This window comes from Pimephales promelas, chromosome 21 (assembly GCF_988280905.1).
Source record: "Pimephales promelas chromosome 21, fPimPro1.hap1.1, whole genome shotgun sequence".
Lineage (NCBI taxonomy): Eukaryota > Metazoa > Chordata > Actinopteri > Cypriniformes > Leuciscidae > Pimephales > Pimephales promelas.
Genome location: NC_142789.1, coordinates 30,806,890 through 30,828,872, shown reverse-complemented (window position 1 = coordinate 30,828,872; position 21,983 = coordinate 30,806,890). Strand labels below are relative to the sequence as shown.

The 21,983-nt window shown below is 42.3% G+C and overlaps 2 protein-coding genes across 6 annotated transcripts in view; both read right to left on the bottom strand.

The window, feature by feature from the left end:
• ero1b (endoplasmic reticulum oxidoreductase 1 beta) overlaps positions 1–2,745 on the bottom strand; it is a 10,039-nt gene extending 7,294 nt beyond the window's left edge. For 2 of the 4 annotated variants that reach the window (XM_089124781.1, XM_039664218.2), the window contains exons 1-4: positions 2,381–2,745; positions 1,252–1,371; positions 1,090–1,173; positions 936–977 (exon numbers count right to left, since the gene is read on the bottom strand). In XM_089124781.1, the coding sequence (XP_088980907.1) occupies positions 936–977; positions 1,090–1,173; positions 1,252–1,371; positions 2,381–2,524 (390 nt within the window). In that variant the 5' untranslated portion in view covers positions 2,525–2,745. The other 2 variants (XM_089124782.1, XM_039664220.2) reach the window with 2 other exon arrangements.
• A 500-nt stretch (positions 2,746–3,245) lies between these two features.
• LOC120474056 (lysyl oxidase homolog 4) lies at positions 3,246–21,299 on the bottom strand. 2 transcript variants are annotated; one of them, XM_039664217.2, is made up of 15 exons: positions 21,181–21,299; positions 19,270–19,557; positions 17,748–18,268; positions 17,023–17,240; positions 12,085–12,123; positions 11,672–11,876; positions 10,543–10,723; positions 9,925–10,079; positions 9,630–9,797; positions 8,125–8,287; positions 7,793–8,036; positions 5,990–6,105; positions 5,714–5,850; positions 5,148–5,259; positions 3,246–4,216 (listed from the first exon to the last, which is right to left on the bottom strand). In XM_039664217.2, exons 2-15 carry the CDS (start codon positions 19,514–19,516, stop codon positions 4,146–4,148), a joined length of 2,577 nt encoding a protein of 858 aa, XP_039520151.2. In that variant the 5' UTR covers positions 19,517–19,557; positions 21,181–21,299; the 3' UTR covers positions 3,246–4,145. The 2 variants fall into 2 exon arrangements, with proteins under 2 accessions (XP_039520151.2, XP_088980902.1); XM_089124776.1 differs by lacking the exons at positions 3,246–4,216; positions 5,148–5,259 and adding an exon at positions 5,349–5,618.
• Between the last annotated feature and the right edge of the window lie 684 nt (positions 21,300–21,983).

Below are 21,983 nucleotides of genomic sequence, written 5' to 3'. Positions count from 1 at the left end.
CTTTTAATTTAAAAAATCAAATTAAAAAATAGCTTTTTTGTGTGATTTGATTTAACAACTTTTAATTGCAGTGAACTTAAAACAATCTTTACATGAAATTGTATTATTTTTATTAGAGTCAGATAACAAATAGTGTTATTTTACATTTAGACTCAATTATTAATTTCTGCACCAGATATATAAATATATAAAGTTTTTTTTTCTGATCAAAAAACGATCCGATCCGTGGCTCAAAACCGCAGCTGATCCGAACCGTGAGTGTGTGTGTGTGTGTGTGTTTGTGTGAATCTGCAGTCTGCTTGCTTGTTCCGGGTGTTACTTCACACTTGAATGGTTTAATATTTGAATGAATGATGGCATGATCATGTGACACAGCCCAAGGATGATGGGAAAAACTGATAAATATATATATATAGGCTACACATGTATGTATTTACAAACTTAAGTAAGGCGCAATTGATAGTTAGAGCCTCAATTTATTAATAAAATCAGATTAATTAAGCACAGGGTTATCACAGTTCAGCCAAAACTACAACTACAAACATAAAACACTGTTACTTGGCTTATTTTCATTCAGATATTGCCAAATATAGTTTAACTTGATCAACTAAAATAACTAAAACTGAAATAAATTCATAAAAACTATTAAAGATGACAAAAATAATTAGTTTAAACAAATTCAAATGAAAGAGGGAAATATAATAACAAAACATTGAGTATATCTAGATCCAGTATATGAATAAAAACTATAATAGTGATGACTCGTGATGAGTTATTATCTCTCGATCACACACACCTGCAACAAACACACACGGGTCACACGCTGAACAACCTGACACATACACACACGTCACATGCTGAACAAACAAACAACCAGAGACTCACACATACAAGAGTAACACACACACACACACGTTCAGCTGGAAGTGTCTCACCTTGTTATAGTTGCCGGATTTGATTCCTACAGGAACTTTACTCTGGAAGAAATGAAACCGATGATCAGAACAGAGAGAGAAATCTAATAAAACACAACGATCTCGCTGGCAATGACCAGATCAGCCTTTGATTGGCCTGGTGTTGACCTCTGACCTCTGGGCATGGCTCTACGTGGCAGTCTTTGATGGAGCAATGGCCGTCATCGGGCCAGAATGGGCACGGGCGCTTCAGGTTCACCTGCACACACACACACACCCATTAATATGAATCCCCCAAAGCCCATCCAGACGAAGCCCGAGCCGGACCGCCACTCGCCTTGTAGTAGCGGAAGAAGTCTCTCTCGGTGAGCTTGAGGACGTGCGGGTAGATCTTGAAGTTGTTGAAGGCGTCGATGCTCTCGATGTCGCAAAAGCAGTCGTCCAGCACCCCGGTCAGCTGCACACACACTTCATCATTACTGACCTCACACTCATATTCAAAGCATACCTCATTACATTTTAGAATAAAGAATTTCAAATACAGAACACATGTATAGCAAAAAATGATTAAATAAAAAAATAAAATAATTTTAAAAAATAATAATAATGTGGTGCTTATAAATATTTGCACATATTTGCATCTGACCTGCGGCTGTTTTGAATACAAAAGTCCCAAAAGTCCCAGAACAAACAGAGAAGGGATTAAAACAGTCATGCCTTGAGTAAATGTTGAGTAAGTGCTGAGTGTTGCTCAGTGTTTCGAGAGATGAGCTGTCAAACTCGAACTACCGCGTGTAGACCCCGCCGCACGCCCCGCCTCCAAACAAACACACGTCACACACACGCGCGCCGCGCTGTAGTTCTCCGCGGGCGCGCTCAGCGCTGCTGTCAACCCGTTCGGGAACGAGGAAAGACTACAAGCCCCACAACCCCGCTGACGTCAGCGCACCCGGGGGGCCAATGGGAGAGCACCACGCTCAATAACAGAAGTGGTTTCCAACGTATGTCGCTTTATACTGTGAGCTCTCTAACCCTTATTATTAGTTTTCAATGTTTTTTAAATTAACTAAACTTAGTATTATAACAATTTCAGTCCTCTGCGAGTTACCAAACAAATTTCGTTGTATAACTACAATGACAAATAAAGTTCTATTCTATAATGCCTTTTCATAAAAACTTTTTTTTTTGTGATATGTTTGACATATTTTTCTGTTGGTATCATTTGCAGCCACACAGACAGTGCGAAATAAACGCTTTACACACGCAATGAAAGTAAGAATATACATCATTAAGCTACACGAACACGTCTAACTTTAAACAGAAACCGCAACGAACTGCGGATGCGATGACGTCACACTCGCGCGACAGAAGAACATGCCAGAAATACTACTGTAACTACACGAAAAACACACGTATTAACGCTAATAGTATGTTTTTGTTCTGGTCGTAGCATGGGGTACACGTACATGACACAGGCAGCTGTCCGAGGGCTCCTGCTGCGGGCTTCCGCTGCTCTTCTTCCCGTTGTTTTGAAACCATCCCGAGCAGGAATCAGCGCAGAATAGACTCAGTACAGCCAGGATTCCGCGGGTCTGTGTGGAGTTCAACATCGCTGAGGTAAAACATCAAGATATGAGGGAATCGCGCTAACTTCCTGTCCGGAGGAGACGGCAGAACTCGACGACAGCTTCGCGCTACTCGGACATCACGAAGATCAGCGATGTCGCGTTTGCTCTCAGGGGAAAAACACACTAAAAATGCACAAAAGTGTAGAAACTGTTCAACATCGACACAGGAAGCACCACAGAAACTGAGGGGGCGTGGCTATGTGCGCGCGCACTCGGTGTAAATTACAGGTGCACGTGCGCCAGAGGCCGCGAGGGGGCGCTAGAGGATCGGTGGACGCGCAGCGGAAACACTGTACAAAACAGCATTAAACTAAATACTGATTTGATTAAAGTAAATATATTTACATAATTCTATTTAAATAAATAATATTTTAATACATTAGATTAAAATAAATTGATTAGAATAAAAATCAAATATTCAAATAAACAAAAATTAAATAATATATTTTTTAAATCAAGTTGATTAAAGTAATACAATCTAAAAAAATTACATTTTATTTACACATGAACATTTGATTAAACAAATAAACAATCATTTTATTAAAATAAAACAATTTGATTGAAAATTAATTAAATCATATCATAATCATATTATGTTCATATTATATCATGTATATGTATCATATTCATGTTCATATTCATATCATGTCTCTCAGTAAACCCATGGGATTTGTTAGTCAGTGTGGCTTTATGTGTAAAGTTGGACACAGTTTAAGTTTATTATCATACAGTACGAAACATCAGATTTCTTGTGTTAGACATGAGAAGTTTATTTTTCAAGTATTGAAGCACAATCTGTGAAACTAGGCCGTCCGACTGCGTCTCTTCACAGAGAGAGAGAGTTTGAGAAACACAGACGAACCCCGGCCCATAAACCTGTGCATGTGACCCAACATTTCAGCATCTGAGACACTCAAAATAATAATAATAATAATAATGCATCATCATATTAAAGACTGAACGAGCCACTAAAATCAGCACCAAACACACGATGTTTCTGATGATTCACAACCTCTCCTTCAGATATAGTTATAAAACTTCTTTAATTAACACAAACTGGCAGTATTGAACTGTTTTCTTCAATAAAAACAATACTTATTAAAGGGGAAAATGTAATGTATATCTTTTTTTCATTTTATTTTATTATTTTATTTATTGTTAAGTCGCCCTTGTTGATAAAAATTCAGAATAAAAATTAAATCACGTGTGAATTACAATATGAAAACAACGAGCACAAGAAAGAGGAAGAACGGCACATTTGAAGGACATTTTCAATTATAAGTTTACTTTGAAGACAATGTAGTGAATGTTCACGACTGATGCTCAGTTTTCAACATTTGGTCTTCCCCTGAATCTTGAGTGTGTGATGAAGATTAAACTCAATACTCATCATCATAACTGCAGGAAGTGCTTCCGATTCACCAACAGCATCAATACTGGCCACTGAACAGGTGAGTGAACCGTGAACACCCCTGCTGTCAATCATCACACTGGCCCCACCCACCACACAGACTCCGCCCACCCCAGGGACTCTGCCCATCACACAGACCCCACCCACTACACAGACTCCGCCCACCCCGAGTCCTGTCGCTGCCAGGCTTCATCAGAGGAAGTTGTTGGAGATCTGGCGCTGGTGTTCAAACAGGTCCTCTACCTCGGCGCTGTAGGCGTCACCTGTGAGACGGGAACCGAACATGAGCTCCAGAATAAAGTCCCAAAAACTAAACAATGCTCTTGATTTAAAAAAAAAAAAAATCATCATAAATAACCTCTTAAAGTTAGAACGACCTCCAACTTAATTCATTTATTAGCTTGTTTAATTAATTAAACATTACAGCATGCAGATACATAAATATTATTATTAATAGAGAAGCGCACGAGTTCTCTGAAGTGATGACCTTGCTTTTAATTTTTGGCAGCATTCAGAGCTACATATCAGCGAATTAAAACACAACGCCAAATGAATATTGTGTTCTTATTATGCGTATTACGGTAATAATCCAGGAATAAGCCTATAAACTCCTACGCAAGAAGAAAAGATGTTCTTACGAAATTATTTGCAAACTTTTTCCAGAATTGTACTCAGCTATGGAAAACAGTGATAAGTGCAAATTTTATAATTTTATATTTCGCAATTCAGACTATTTTCTCAGAACTACAAGATATAAACTCACACAAAATAAGAGATAAAAAGTAACAATTGCCTTTTTTTTTAATTCGAAGATTATATTTTGCGATTCGTATTTATCAAATTGTGAGAAATAAACCTGGAACTAATTAAAAAGTCTTTTTTTACTTTTTAAACTTCCATATATAGGAACATCTGATACAATTCTGAGGGTCTGTTTGCACAACACTATTTTCAACTAAATTAAAATTTGCTAAATTGCTAAAAATATATATTTTTGTTGTTATTAACAACAAGCAAGCCAAGCCCAGCTGAGGAAAAGTAACGCAAAAGTAACGTGACATTACTTTTCATTAAAAGTAGCTAAGTAATCCAATTAGTTACTTTTTTTGGAGTAATATTGTAATGCATTATTTTTAAAAGTAACTTTCCCCAACACTGAGTGTGTGTGTGTGTGTGTGTGTGTGTGAGTCTCACCCGCGTGGCAGCCGTACAGATACACTCGCGCGCCGTCGTAGCGGCACCGGCAGCGCATCACGTTATTCTGGAAGTCGGACTCGGCCATATCAAGAGACGGGTTCACCTCCACCTGCAGAACACACACACACATGCTCACATCTGGACTCACTTATCCGGTTCACACACACACACACACACACACGGACCACAGAATACACTTCATCTTTAACGACTTTTCCATCCCACACACGGCCTCGTAAACACAGACGGTTCGTGGATATGATGTTTTCTGCCTAATTGTGGCACGGAGTTGAACTTCATCACGGTTTAACGGAGTCCTGCTGGAACTACTGACGCGAGACGGACACGACGAGACACAAACGTGGAACGGAAAGATTCTGGAATGACTGTGCAATCATGCAGGATCATCTTTAGCTGACCGCGAGGGAACGTCCGAGAATAACAAGCCTCAATCATGGCAGAAACACCCTGTAATCGCATCAAACACACGGCAGGAGATGAAGAACGTCACATGATCCGCAATCACACTTGATACCATACTCGCTCACACTGTGACCTCTGACCTGGAAGATGTAGTCTCCCGGTGTGACGTCGGTGATGTCCACCCACTGGCAGTCGATGTCGTGGCGGTATGTATCCCAGCATCCCACAGTGATGCCCTGGTCGCCCATGTTGTAGCAGGCGTAGCGCTTCGTCAGGCCTGTTGCCGTGGAGACAAAGCAAACGAGACGCTGTTGTTTAAGAGCTCATCATTTCGAAAAATCTAAACAGACTAAAGATTATAATCAATAATCACTGATCACTCCAGAGTGTGTGTGTGTGTGTGTGTGTCGCTTCACCTTCAGGGCAGTATGTGTCCTCCAAACAGAAACTGGCCTTGTGACCCTCAGCCACCTTCGTGCCGTTCAGGGTCAAGAGGTCGTAGTGTGTGAAGACCTCGATACTGTGGTAATGCCTGTAAGAGATCAGAAACACAGCAGTCATGTGACACAATCCTGGCCTCTCATTGGGTTGTAAACGGTCACATGACAGATCCTCCTCCTGCGGGACGAGCTTGACCACAGAACCCTGACCGCAGCTACAGAACCGACTTCTGCCGCGTTCTGCTTATTACATATCGGGAGTTTCCGGTTCATCGCTCGTCCATACATGATCACCACGTTTTATGGATGCCAATTGATTAAAGCAATGAATAACGATCTCTGTATTAATTATGTTGAGTCTGCTGAAATGTTCCTATAAATATATTTTATTTCCAACTGTTCGATTCTGAATAATAAATAGGCTAAATATTATAATAACTGGTAGTTATCAAATAGGAATAAATAGGTCTAACCGGAGCTAAACTACGCTAACAACACGTATACTGTGCTAATTCCTAACATAAGATCTGAACACTCATCATGTCCCAGGAGGATTAGTTGAGTTAACAAACAGGAAACAGTAGCAATAACTTGCCCTCTTTTAAAAAGGAAGTACTCAGGAAGGCCCTGTTACACATCTCTCTCCACGACGGTGAGACACACATTTTTACATTAAGCAGTAAATGAACCATCTGATCTAACTTGAACATTAACACACTTTTTTTTTTTTTTTTAACCTTTATTTATCCAGGTAAAATGTTTGAGAACCACTTCTCATTTACAAACATGACCTGGCACATAACTTTACTTACTAATAAACAATTACCCATAATGCACCCAGCTGCTAGCGCTGACTGCCAGGTCATTACACTATATTTATCCACTAACCTGCAGCAGTCTTCTGTCTTCTCATTAACAACAGTATTTTTGTCTGTGCCTACTTATATTCTTTTTTAAATGAATTTGACTGATAAAAAGTGTGCATTGGTGCTTTATTTCTGTCTTTTTAAAATAGTTTAATGAATGAATGAATGAAGGAATGCAATCGTAGATCAGAACGCCCGCAGCATAGAGGAGAATGAGTCAACTTCTCTGATAATTAATTAAGCATTTTGGTCATGAACATGTAAATAGTACAACGATTGACATTGAAAAATGACACTGAATAATTACAATATTTAATCCAAATAAATAAATGTTCGTGTTTCGTACTGATGTTTCAGCGTCGCGGTCACTAGTGTAGACGAACACTGACACCCTGTGGTGAAATAATGGCGTATTTTTAACAGCAGCTTTCTCGGATTGGCTTAAACTTTACGTTTGAAAATTCTGCACACGGTAAACATCAGAATATCCCTTCTTCTGTCAATAAAAATGTCCAAAATATAAAATCTTATTACAGACACTCATTTTAGGTGCTGTTTGTTCAACTCATTGACGACTGACCGCAGTACATTGAAAGTAAACGTAACCGGAAGTAAGTGATCTGTATTGTTTCCAAACGGAAGTGCGTCGCGAAGCTCAGGGCAAGTAGTCCATACACACAACACACACACACACACACACACACACTAGTAAAGCAGTGGGAGTGTGGCCACTAGAGGGCATGCTTGTGCAACAGTGGCTGAATCAGTGTTGTTGTAGCCTGTGTTTGGAGTCAGATCTATCTTGTGTGTTTCCCTGTAAACATCTGTTACTAAACTAGAGACGTCAAATATGCAGCATCTCTCCATCTCCACATTCTCCTGCACTACAGAATACACACACACACACACACACCTGTGGCACTGGTGCCAGGTCCAGGACTCTTTTGTGGCTCTGGGTCTGAAGTCGGCTCTGCCCAGGTTCATGATGCGTGAGGAGAAGCGCAGGAGCCGCCGGTGGCCGTGGGGCCAGTTCATGCGCGAGGCGGAGGAGGACAGGCAGTGTTCCTCGTGAGCGCAGGTGAGGAGGTGCAGCGGACGGTCCTCCAGGTACGCAGACTCCTGAACCAGCTGAGCGTCCACCACCAGATCCGGAGCCACTGGCCAAACAGCAGCAGCAGCGCCGTTATATAATCATCAACAATAAAACATCATTATTTTATAAGAGATTCCCAGGAGCTCTGGTACCGTCTGCACAGGTGACCCCGGCTGCTTTAGCTCCGCCCCCTCGAGGGCAGTACACCTGCTGGCTCCTCCCACACTGCTGAATGGAGATCTCAGTCCCGATGCAGTGAGCTCCACTAATAACCACGTCCTCCGATCCGGAGCTTCCCGACCAGAACCACGTCTCCTGCACACACACACACGCACACACACACACACGAGACGTGTTAGTACACATCATTCATGCACATTATCAAGGATTTTCCACTTTCCTCCCCAGAGCCACTTTTAAACGGGCTTTTATAAGAGCACAAATGTGATCCACATCCAGCGGTGTTATTTTGGGGTTGTTTTCTCTCTGGTTTTCCAGCTCTTTCCCTGAATCTGTGCAGGGCTGTAATTACCTTCTGCATGGGAAACAACAGCCGGGAAAACAAAAGCTCTGCGGATGTAAACACTGCCGAATAAAACACACTCAGCACTCGATTACACCAGAGACTGACAGCGAGTCGCACTTCACGAGCAGCTCCAGCTTTCATAACTGCGGGTCTCGTTCAGATGCTGTTATTGATCAGAAGTTTAACTCTCTATAACGGTCGAGCTGAGAGAGAAACACACCGTCCGCTGTTCAACCCGACACGAAAAATCATTCATTTAATAATGAAGCATAATAAATGATGATTAATAATATGTGATTTGTCAATTTCAATTTACTATGACAATTTTTACTTAGTTTTACTTGGAAGAGGAGGAGTAGAGCCCGACCGATGAAGGATTTTGAAGGCCGATACGATACAAATATTTGTTGGTTTTAAAATCCAATATTTATTTTATTTTATTTATTTTTTTCAGATTAACATATTTAGAAACATTAACAAATAATATGATAATGCATTATAAAAAGAAACTTGTTTCTTTTATTGTCACAACAGAACAGACTGATGATAGCGGCATTAGCTAGCTTTGTAATTGATGAGCCATAATTTAGCAATGGATTACATCATACTGCAAATTGTAAATCATCATTTTCAATATAACAGGCCGAGGAGAGATGATGCGTCTCATTGCTATAACAGTCACGCGCTATTAAAGAAATACTTCAGTCACATCGTCAAAAGTTAAAAGGACAGTCAGTCAATGACACCGAAACAACGTAACGTAACTATTACTAGCTAATTCGGCTTCACTCTCGACTTATTTAACAGCAAAACTGGACATGATAGTCAGAAATGTTGTCCTGCTTATTTGAGTTTAGAGAACTGATGGGGATGATCTTTTAATTGTTATTCAAGCAATGTATGAATCGTGACCAACTCAACGAGTGTTGCCAACAGGAACGGTGTAGAGCGCCCTCTGGTGGACAAACTACACAACTGCAACACTCATGACATGGTTCAAGCGTGTTTCGTCCGTTTTTATTAGATTTTTGAAATAGTTTGATAGTTTGGAAAATGCCTAATATCGATAATATCGGTCTGGCTCTAATGAGGAGTGTTGAGGTGTTCGTGAGGATGAGGAGTGTTGATGACCTGATGTGCACTGGAGGCGAACCCGAAGCCCAGCTGGCGGCACACAACCATAGCCTCATTGAGACCCCAGTTCTCACTGCAGACGGAGCCCCATCTCTGCTGCCCGTCGACCTCCATCAGCACCTCCACTCGGCCCTCCATCACCTGCCGCCCGCCCGCCAGACGCACCTGCACACACACACACACACACATTACACTCGCTGCACACACACTCCTCCCTGCACAGCTGAAACATGCCACACACAGACATCAGTGCTGTAGAGATGAGGGTGTGTGTGGAGGGTGTGTGTCGCACCGTGGCGCTCAGGCCGGTGTCGGGAACGTTGCAGCGCACACTCGCGTCCTGAGTGTGTTTGCAGGAGCGCAGGGAAACCTCCTGGAAGCGGCACTGCGTGATGGATCTCTCGCCGCCCGAACACTGCACTGCGTTCATGTGGATCAGACCCGTACCTGCACACACACACACTCATGTTGTGTTTTCATGTTTTATGGAGACTTTCCATAGACATAATGATGTTTATACTGTATATTGGCCAAATTGTGCAGGCCAGCATAACTGGAGCTTTAAAAAACACATTTAAAAAAACTCGATTTCGATTTAGAAATATTACACAACCCCCCCAAAAAACACTCAATTTTATCATTATAAAAATGCAATTTTATAAACACGAAGCTGTTCCCACCGCAGGAAGACAAACACGCCACTGCATTAAACGTTCACAGCGCAGCGTCTGAGCGGCTCGTGTTTTCTGTTTAGACTGGTGGAGGAAATCCTCACTCAACCCTGACCAGCTCAACATTCCCATCAGCCACTGGGAAAAGAGGAAATAGCTCCCAAACGAGCAGCTCATATCCTCGCTGAATCTCATGCCTGTGCTGAACTCTTTGCCGTGGTTCGGTCACACTCCGTTACCTTGACCCATGGCCGCTCCCCGCAGGGCCTCTCGGGCCGAGCCGAAGCCCAGTTCTCGGCACACCACGCTGGCAGCTGGCAGGTCCCACAGATGATCACACACCGTCCCCCACTTCCCATCGCGGAGGACCTCCACCCGACCCTCGCCCAGCCGTGGACCCGCTTTCAGACGCACCTCCACCTGCGGACACAAGAGCAGCTGAGCCCTCCTCTCTCTCTCCAATCCAGCACTGAGTGAGTTAAACTGCAGTTCCTCCACTGGCCACTAGAGGCGCTGCAGAAGAGACTCACTCCCATAGACCCGCATGTTAAAATGGCAGAATAAACATGTTCACAGTTCTGTTCACAGTAATGTTGCTCTTCATGACGACTGTGAGCGGGTGAATTCTTTTATAACTCATCCGTTTAAATTATATTAAGCCTTAAAGTTCTGCATAATTAAGGGCGTGGCCACTTGAGTGACAGGTGGATTGCCGCTGATGTCACTAGCCGATTGTGTGCTGTGTGTTAGCGTCACCTCAGCTAATCCGCCTCGCTGCACATGTACAGGTATCCGGGATCAGTGTAACGCAGTACAAGTAACTCAAGTTATGGAAGCAGATTACAAAACTAAACAACAGTGCTCACAAGTATAGTCTATTACTAATACCTTCAGATTCTGATACTTGCTGTTTTTATTCTTTATTTATTTATTTTTTCTCCCTTGTTTCAAAAGCCTCCTGTGGACAGGTGTTGAAAATTAGCATGTATGCTATAATCACTAAAAACAAATGCATATGGCTCGTCCAATGTAATTGTATGTCCATGTCAAATAAAGATATAATAAAAATTATTTTTTTCAAGCAACTAGTAAAGTAAAGCATTACTGTTTGCTGGAACGTTTTTTTACTGCTCCCTCTACAGTACAGGCATGAATCTGCATTTCCTTCAGCCTGAGGATTATTCAGTTCACTTTTGCTGTGAAAGGCCTTAAGATTCACGCTGCCAAGATGGCGACGGCCAGCCCCGCCATTTTGGGCTTCAGAAAACACTACCGGTGACATCACACACACTACGCCCATACTCTTCAGTTTATGCATCAGGCATCCTCACATTCGGTGTGTGTTCGGTGTGTGTTCGGTGCGCTCACGTTCTGAGGGGGCGGAGCCTGCGGGCGTCCGGAGGAGATCCGGGAGAACCGAGCGCCGGGAAGGCAGAACACCACCGCGTGCATCCCGCCGGAGCAGGACTGGAGCCGCGCGTCCGAGAGCTGAGCCCGACACTGAGCCAGAGAAGCCTCGGTCCCCGAACACTGGACCCGGTCCACCCAGAAGCCCTTCTTGCTGACCGCAGCCCTGCACACACACACACACACACACACACACGTTTGTTTTGCTATATGTGAGAGGACATTCCAGAGAACAAACACACACACACACACACACTAACCCAACCCCTAAACCTACCCATCACACACACACACACACCAGATCAGTCGGTCACACATCCACGTCTCGCTCGCCGCTTAGGAAATGTGAAAATAAACAGTAAATGAAGTCGTACCTTGTGGCCGGATCCTCCATCTTGGATTCCCACAGTTTCCTGAAGACACAAATAAAAAATAAATGGTCTGAATTAAATAAACATGCTTCACATGAGCGGCCAAGCTTGTTTATATGTGTGTTAATGTCAGTCACATCACACACACACACACACACACACACACATATATATATATTTATTTGGCATCGTCAGCGAACGGTCGACGGTAAATAAACACAATGTGTGAGTGTCGAAATGAAACACTGGTTTAGTGGTTAGCAGACGTTCCCACAGAGATCTCGATGTTCTCAAAGTTCTGCCAAAACCACTCATGTGTTTCTGTCCACATATCACACACACACACACACACACACACACACACACACACCTCAGCTCCAGTGGAGGACATGCATGAGGAGGACGCACTGAAATGAGGCGCGTGTATCATGGTCTCTGAGAGTGTGTGTGTGTGTGTGTGTGTCCAGGTATCAGTGAAATAACCCGACAGAGAACGAGACTCGCTCATGTTGAGCGTTCAGGAGTGCTGACATCTGATTGGCTGACACCGTCCCCGGGGGCGGGGTTTATAATGATGTCGTTTTGTAGGCCGTAAGCCGTAAGTTGAAACTCGTCATTCAGAGTCCAGATCAAGAGCTGAAATTACTCTTAAACTGCTCGTCTGTGAGTCAGGGAATTAAAGCTGCAGATAAAAATACCCACAAGCACCTGCAGACACACACACAGTGCTCTTTGTGCTGCTCGGAAACACAAAAATACCCCATAAAGTGCCACGATACCATCATGCCTTTGTAAATGTACCGCGGTAAGAGCAGAGGAGCGGAGTGTGTGAGTCTTCAGGAGAGGGATGTGTATATATAGTGTGTCTGAGTGCTGGTGGTCCGGGCCGAAACCACTTATTTGCCACATCAACAGCAGATTCACGCAGGCCCGCCATTGGCTGAGAGCAGTCACATGACCGCGAGCAGGCCACAGCCACACACACTTCAAGAGAACAAGAATTGCACACAAAAAGCAAAATGGCAGTAACCTGCAGTATCCTGCTAAACGAAGCACTGTGTGTGTGTGTGTGTGTGTGTGTGTGTGTGTGTGTGAGAGGCTCTGATGCATCACTATGGTTTTTTTCATAGATTGTGTTTGAAAAAGGAAATCAAGAGACTTCCTGTTAGATTTGCAAAAAGTGTTGAAAACTGAGTGGAAGGCTGAGAATGAGTGTGTGTTTGTGCAGTTCTGGTGTGTGTTTCTGGTGTTTGAGTGCCAGGTTTCAGAAATTGTGTGTCAAATGAGGATTCTGTGTGTAACGGTTGAAAACCTGTAATGGAGTGACTCAAGCGGATCGTCAGTGTTCAGATCCTCGTTTCCACAGATCACTGACGAACATTCACACGCATCAACCCAACCCTAACCCAACCAAAACACAATTCTAACCCAACTCTAACCCAACCAAAACACAATTCTAACCCAACCCTACCCCAACCAAAACACAATTCTAACCCAACTCTAACCCAACCATAACCCAATTCTAACCCAACTCTAACCCAACCATAACCCAATTCTAACCCAACCATAACCCAACCATAACACTAACCCAACCATAACCCAACCATAACCCAACAATAACCCAACCATAACACTAACCCAACCATAACTCAACCATAACCCAACTCTAACCCAACCATAACCCAACCACAACACAATTCTAACCCAATTCTAACCCAACCATAACCCAACCATAACCATAACCCAACCATAACCCAACTCTAACCCAACCATAACCCAATTCTAACCCAACCATAACACTAACCCTAACCCAACCATAACCCAACAATAACCCAACCATAACACTAACCCAACCATAACTCAACCATAACCCAACTCTAACCAAACCATAACACTAACACAACCCTAACCCAACCATAACCCAACCATAACACTAACCCAGCCATAACTCAACTCTAACCCAACCATAACCCAACCATAACCCAACCATAACCCAACAATAACCCTAACCCAACCATAGCCCAACCATAACGGAACCCCAACCCTAACTCAACCATAACCCAACCATAACCCAACCATAACTTTAACCCAACCATAACCAAACCATAACCCAACCCTAACCCAACATTGACACTAACCCAACCCAGACGCTTTTCGGTTCCTTGCCGCTGTTTCCTTTGGCTCGCTCAGTTGGGGATATTCAAATGAATGAACCAATCAGTAATCCCCTTGATCAGCTCTACCAAACGTGGATGTTTCCCCCTAGAAACTAACACTGATATTATGTTTTGATTGACACTGTGAAGTTTCTCTGATGTGATCTATATTGTAAAGCGCTATATAAATATGCTTGTCGTTGTTCCTCTCTTTATCAGCCTGTGCTGTGCAGAACACCGGGACTCGGGTCATCAGAAGCAAACGTCCTGCTATTAAAGTTCCTCTTTACAGACTCAAACTGGAGCAGATTATGATGTTTAAATGTAAAGATCCAACAATAAGATTGAATTGCTTTCATGCCCTGAAACAAAAAACAGATTGAATCAACGTATAAAGCAGTGAGAGTTTCTTCTAAGGTGCTTCAGTGGCAGCGCTGGAGCGGGTCGAGTCGGGTGGAGTCGCGAGACCGCGAGCGAACCCGGCTATTAAACATCACTCAGGATCTCTGCGGCTCGCTTTAATATAGCAGACCCTCACACACACATCTGCACTCCACAACACACACACTCCTCGTCCTCCTGACATCTGTCTCGGCTCAGAACAATACCTCGATCTGTCTGACCCGCTGGCAGAGAGCTGTTCCTTTTCAGCACAAACTCACTCAGTTCTGATTGGTTTCTAAGAAAGTATCGTATTTCTCTTTTAAGAGTTTTTCAATGTTTAGAATTTGAAAAAATCACAGTCTCTAAAATAAAACTTCTTTATGGTTTCCATGAAGAGCCGTTAACATCCATTAATCTTTCCAATCCACAAAAGCTTCTTTATAGTGGAAAATCTTTCGATTATTAGTTTCTTTAAGAACTGGAAGCTTCTGTGGCCGAAACACCGCAAAAACCCTCCAGGAGCTTTTATTTTTACGAGTGTATAAAGAGATTTATTTGAAATAGAAAGGTACAAAAAACATGAAGATCTCGCAGCTCGGGTCCCGGAAAGGAGTGTGGGTCCTCTTGCTGATGAAGACGAGGGTGATGATGTGTTTAATCAGGGCAGATCCCGGATATTCCTCTGAGCTGTTATGACTCGCACTGGAAGGAGAAAAGCAGCGGCTGATTTCAGTGAAAACACACACGCCTGACGAGGGAAAGTTTATCAGATGTGAGAACTGGGCGATGACATCACGGGCTCCTCCAGAGCGGCTGTATATATATATATATATGAAGTATATTAATAACTCTATTACAGCAGAAATGAAGCATCACTGAACTCACGTCAGCTGGACTGACTCTTCTCTTCTGGACACACACTCGTTCTCCTCCGGTTATCTCCGACACACTCAGCGCTGTTAAATAAAGGAGACTCGAGCAGAAGGACAAACACTGAGGTTTGTGTAAACTAGACAGAGCAAGCCTGTGTTTGTCAGGTTATTTACGGCAGACTCTGTGGCTTATAGGTCGCGTTGAGCAAGAGGAAGGCAGGAGACATACACACATCTTGCTAACATTTCCTTAATGCAACTCAATTCACGTGTATTTGTAGCGCTTTTCCCAACACACATCGTTTCAGAGCAGCTCCACATTACAGTTTACAGAGATCGCTCATCCGAGACCATATCTCAGAAATCTACACTTCACACTTCATTTCAACAATGTGAGCTCATTGAAGTAATCAATACTTAACAAACAAACGATTATGGTTAAGAAAAGTTATGAAAACTTTATTACTGTATGTTCTTTGAACGTTCCAGTTTTTAAAACGCTTAAGGAAACATTAACATTTTCTTAACATTAACATTACCTTTTGAATGTTCTCTGAAACAAGCAGTAACATCCAACTAAAGAATAAAGACTATAAATGATGTATAAATACTGTTTTGAGGACATTATTAAAGAGCTTAGCATCACTGGAAGAACGTTTGTTCATAACTGGACGGGTTCGCGGAGGAGAGACTCGGAGATATTCTGAGATCCCGCCGGAGAGGAGACAGACGAGACGAGCCGAAGCTTTTCCACTGGAATCACGTAATTACATGCGATTAGAGGACACGCTCGTTTTAGCACACGCTGCTATTCCTGAATCTGACATTACTCTATGGAATATTTAAGAGTCTCGTGATGGGGTTATTTTCTCCAGTCACATGTTTAGAAACGCACTGTGAAGAGGATTGAAGGGTCAGGAAACATGTCCAGACGGATGAGATGGGCACGCTGGTGTTGTGTTTCGCTGCGGTGTCCTGTCAAAGTCTGGATCATCTGCTGGTTCAGTTGGTCAACCGCCTAAGCCAACCGCTGACCAAGCCGGATCGTCCATGTAAAAGTTCCTTTGAACCTGATTTTTACAGTAGTCTAGATTAGGCCAAGTTGTAGAAACTGCTTGGAAAAGTCTCACTAGTATGATTCATTTTTGCTCACAGCATGTTCATGAAGTCAATTAAACAAACGCAATCAATGAAGTCACGAATCAGCACACGAATCATCAGAACACGAATCAGCAAAAGAATCAGAACACAATTCATCAGAATATGATTCGGCAAAAGAATCAGAACACGATTCATCAGAATATGATTCGGCAAAAGAATCAGAACACGATTCATCAGAATATGATTCGGCACACGAATCAGCACACGAATCATCAGAAAACGAATCACCAGATAACGTATCAACAGAAAACGAATCATCAGAAAACAAATCATCAGATAACGAATCAACACACGAATCATCAGATAACGAATCAACAAAAGAATCAGAACAGGAATCATCAGAACACGCCAGTTCAGTACACACTCACCGATACACGCGTGTGTCCTGCTGTCCTGCTGCTGAAGGGAATCCCAGCATGCCACAGGCCACTCGACTGCAGCTCTGGTCCCAGCCCCACTCGCACACCTGCCTCCATTTCCCAGCATGCTTCACCTCCACCACGCCCTCTGTTACCATGGCAGAGTTTCGTGTGGCGGCGCGAACGGGCCGGAGACGCACTTCCTCCAGCCGGACCGATGCAGTGAACTGAGAGAGAAACAAATATTAAATATAATCTAGAAAAAGTTTGGGGGTTTTTGTATTAAAAGCATCAGTATTTTTTATAAAAATTATTCAATTTAAATTCAAAATGATTCACAATTTCATGCATAACTCTTTTAATTCAGCTCAAACTATCTTACATTGGGTGTCTTTACTGGCCTCTAGTGGAAAAAAAAATAATTAACATGATATTTCATGACTCTTGCCACTAGATGGAGCAAATGAGCTGTTCCGCTGGGTCCTAAAGTCAGTTCGTTTCAGTTTCAGATACACAAGTAGACGTTTAAAAATATTTCTTTGGTAAAGTTTTAGCATTTTTAGGTTTGTCTATGTGTACTGAAGCATTCCTCGCCTCCTAAGGGGCTCAGATTGACCCGATTTGTTACTTTTTTAAATTTCAACCTCAAAACGCCCATTGGACTGCTCTGATGAACACTCAATTAAAAATAAAATTCTGGGTCAAAATGACCCGAGGAAAGGATGAGTTCTGACCTGCTCGTCCGTGTTGCTGAAGTCCAGATCCATCCTGTTACTCTGCTCCGGCTCCGGACTGTGAACCGGCTCTGGTCTCTCAGGAAGTCTGGTGTTCTGACTGCGTGTCACTTCCTGCGTGCGTCTGAACGCGGCCCGGCTGCGCAGGAAGTCCGGCAGCTGGTGTCCGCGGGGCAGGCCGTTAGCGGCGCTCTCGAGCCCGTTCCTGCGCAGCTGAATCCGGTGTCCGTGGATCTGAGGAGAGGACGGGCCCTGGCTGCTGCGTTGGAGCCCGATCTCGTGGCCACGCTGGTGGGGAGAACCGGCGAGAGCATTCGAGACCAGCCTGGAGGGCTGAGGTGGAGAAGCTGGACTCGATTCTTGGTAATGTGGGATGTGTCCCTGGTTGGGACGGTCCGGACTGCAAATGATGCCCAGATCTTCCGCGTGAGTGCAGTCGCTCACACCCCAACCGTTAGACCGGCAGTCCGACAGTGAGCTCTCGCCGCCCGAACACGAGACGTTATCCAGCCAGATCGGACCTGAACACATGGAGAGCCATTTAAACACTGACAGCAATATGAGCTAAACAGAAGACAATAGTGTCCTTATTCAGAATCAGTTCTAGATCACATTATCATCAGGGTTTGAAATGATCACCCGCCGGGTAAATATCGAGCCAATTTGGCAGGTTACTTGACCAGGTGTCGACCAAATCTTTAATGCAAATACTCAACTCATGAGTCATCATGATATATGAAATACACTGTATTGAGTAAAATCTGCTCATATCTGGCTTCCTTGACTGAAGCATTAAAAAGCATTTGGTTAACAGAAAAGACATTTTTAATTTACAATATCCTACATTTTTCGTTTGTTCTTTGCACTGTATTGATCTGTCCACCTAAAATATGTTTTTGTAGAAAAGGATGAGGATGAAAGAGGAAGGGAGGAGATGGCTGGAATGGATGACAGGATTTTGTTTAAATGAGAAGTTAATGTCATGTGTTACACTGGTATTTCCTCAGGAAAACACTGAAGTCTCCGATTTTAGATACAAAACTCAAAGTTTAATAACAGGACTCTGGAAGAAGCTGACGGGCAAGCACAACAGAGATTGGACAAAGACTGAAACAAAGAGTGCTTCTTAAATAGCAAACAGAAACGAGATAATTAATCATACGCAGCTAGGACGAAAGAACTCATAATGATATTAACCAATGGCGGGACAAGAACAAAGGAAAACAGGAACCAATCAAAACAAACCGGAATTCCAAACATGCACTGTCACGTGACGTGACAGTATGAAATACACATTTTTTGGATGGTATTTTATTATAAATGTATAAATATATATATATATATATATATATATATATATATAGCTGTGACATCAATTATCTGGTTTATTTCTGTATTGTTTTTTGGCTAGTAGAAGTTCTGAACTTGAAAATGTAGAAGCCAAATTGGCAGGTGAGTGAAAAAGTTCATTTCAAACCCTGATTCTAATGACTTTTATGGGAACATGAATGTCTGATCTTACCGCGTCCCTCGCCGAACTTTGCGCTGTGAGCCCAGGTGAGTCCGCGAGAAAAGCCCAGTTCTCGACACACGACATTGGCCAGATTGATGTTGACCTCGTCGTCACACACGGTTCCCCACTCGCCGCGATAAAACACCTCCACGCGACCCTCGAACTTGCTCCTGCCGCCCACCAGACGCACCTGGACTCCCGGAGCGGCGAGCCAGAGCGGGGCGAGGGCACTGAGGACCAGCAGCTGGAAGAGCATCTCGGATCCTGAGGATGAGTTCAGAAGCCAACCTTCTCCAACTAATTACACCAAAACACAGATCAGAGAAGGGGAAATACACCACAGTTTAACCAGAAGTGAAGAATGCAATTGTCTTTGGTTTCCAGGCCAGCACAAATATCTAAACATCCTTAACCCTCTGGTGCTCTTCGGCGCTCTTCCAAAAAAAGAAAAATAAATAAATAAACGTAACGGTAGGTTTTGGCACTTGCTGTGTAAACACCAAAAAAAATCATGGACATGATTGGAACAGGTTGAATGGTCCTGAATAACAGTCACACTTGTGCTTTTGGCGGCCAGAAACGATGCATTGGAATCGAATTGGAGACGAGTTTGCTCTAGTGGAAGCGTTTGGAACTGCAGCCGAACTCACATACTCGTTAGATATCAGGATAAGATTTGGAACACAACTGGTTTAGATTTATGGCTTTGATTTTCTCACAGTTTTAGAGTAAAATATGTTTTTGAAAATATATATTTCATATAAAAATTTTAACTTTTTGCACATTTTTCATAACAATAAACGTACAATTCTATAACTAAAAGTTCACTTTTAAAAACTTTTTTGACTTCAGCAATAATCTGCAGAGTGTCGTCTTTGAAAAGAGATTCAAGTCGCTTTCAAGACTTACAACAGGTTAAGTTGGAAATTTAATTTTCAGGTCTACGCTCAAAACGTGAATAAATAGATTATAAAAACAGCGGAAATATTATTTTGTACCATAAATTCCCCTAAAAATACAAAAAACATTAATGAACTAAAATATAGTACATTAATTGCATTGAAATAAAATAATAAATGTCAGGTTTTGACCGACACGTGAAGAGCACCAGACACTGGAGATCAGATCAGTCTTGCTACTGAAAAATGAAGAGTGTAAATATCTGTTAGTGGGCTCAGAAACAATCTGTTTTTTCCTTTGAATTAAAAATCAGACTCTGTTGAAAGTTGTTTCATGTTCTAAGCAATTATTTTGATCAGTTCATCAGAAAAAAATACTTATTTTTACTGTAAAACAAGGCAGAAATAGGCTAATGAGGAAGAGCATCATTGCCATTGATCTGAAATCCCAGCGTGTGTGTATCAGTGGTCTGAGAGGCCGTCATCGTCACATTTACAGATGTGTGTTGTGTGTTATATATCAGCAACCAGAACAAAACCACAGGCGTATAAACCCACACACACACATTCCTCTGAAACACTGATAATTAGCGCTGAGAACGGCTCTAAAGGCCACAGAGAGTGAGAATTAAAGCGGCAGAACCTTCTGTCTTCATTTAGAAGATGTTGAGACATGTCTGATTTTGTTTTGTTTTTTCATACCTTGAAAGTTAATGGATAGTGTTGCTTAATGCCGAATATTCTTCAAATTATCTTTATGTTCAGCAGAAGATAGAAAGTCATGAGGCGAGTGAATGATGACAAAATAATCATTTTTTGCCTGAACTGTTTCTTCAACTTTAAAAAGAGTGAGAGATTTTGATGCTCAAATAGACTATAAATCATCCTAGTAAATCCAATAAAAACTGAGACACAGAGAAATGAGAGAAAACTATCAGAGAAACAGCTGATAAACCATCTAAAGAACTTCATATCTGTGAATCCCTGAGATCATTAGAGGAATGAGAGGCTTTACACTCACCTGTCCGAGCAGACGAGAGCAGGAGACCGACTGAGAGTGTGTGAGACGGAGAGAGAGTTAAACCTCTGACCACAAGCTGCCTCTCTCTCTCTCTCTCTCTCTCTCTCTCTCTCTCTCTCTCTCTCTCTCTCTCTCTCTCTCTCTCTCTCTCTTTCTTCTGGTTTATGTAAAGTCAAGCGATTTTTTTTCACAGAATCGTTTCATAAAGTGCACTTTTAAAGAGACACACTCACTCTGAATCACATCAACTCAACATGCAGCACTATTTAAAAATTATTTTTGACATATTTTTCACTTTGATGGAGGTCAGAAGATCAGAGACGTAAAGGAGGCGAACACACCGTACAGGAAAACACAAAAACACATTGGCAACGTTGTTTCAAACCAGCTTTGGGTCAGATACGGACAAGCTGTTGATTTCATATTTTTTTTTTTTGGGGGGGGGGGGGGGGTTTGTCCAAATTTGACCCAACATTGGATTAAAACAACCCGCAACCTTGAGTTAAGGTTCTCTCAGAGTTATAAAGAAACTTTCTTCCTGTAATATTACATTAACTCTTATATAGTGGACTTTTAACTCTTTACTCATTAACTCTTAACTTATCTGGTCTTTAATAATGTTCTCAAAAATATTTATACATCGTTCATGGAACATCTTCCTGAAACATTTCGGTTTTCATCTGTTTTTTAAGTGTTACATTAAAAAGTAACATTTCCACAATGTTTGAAGAATGATACATTTCCTTAAAGTTCACATATCCAATAAAAATGTTTCATAAAGTACTTAAGAACACAAAAGGTTC

Bases quoted from the DNA above. Each gene is read 5' to 3' on its own strand.
- LOC120474056 (XM_039664217.2), bottom strand. From the start codon at position 19,516: ATGCTCTTCCAGCTGCTGGTCCTCAGTGCCCTCGCCCCGCTCTGGCTC. The intron at 11,877-12,084 runs GTACGACTTCAT...GTGTGTGTGCAG, and splicing joins ATGGAGGATCCGGCCACAAG to GGCTGCGGTCAGCAAGAAGG. The intron at 5,260-5,713 runs GTCAGAGGTCAC...TGTGTTCTGCAG, and splicing joins CGGGAGACTACATCTTCCAG to GTGGAGGTGAACCCGTCTCT.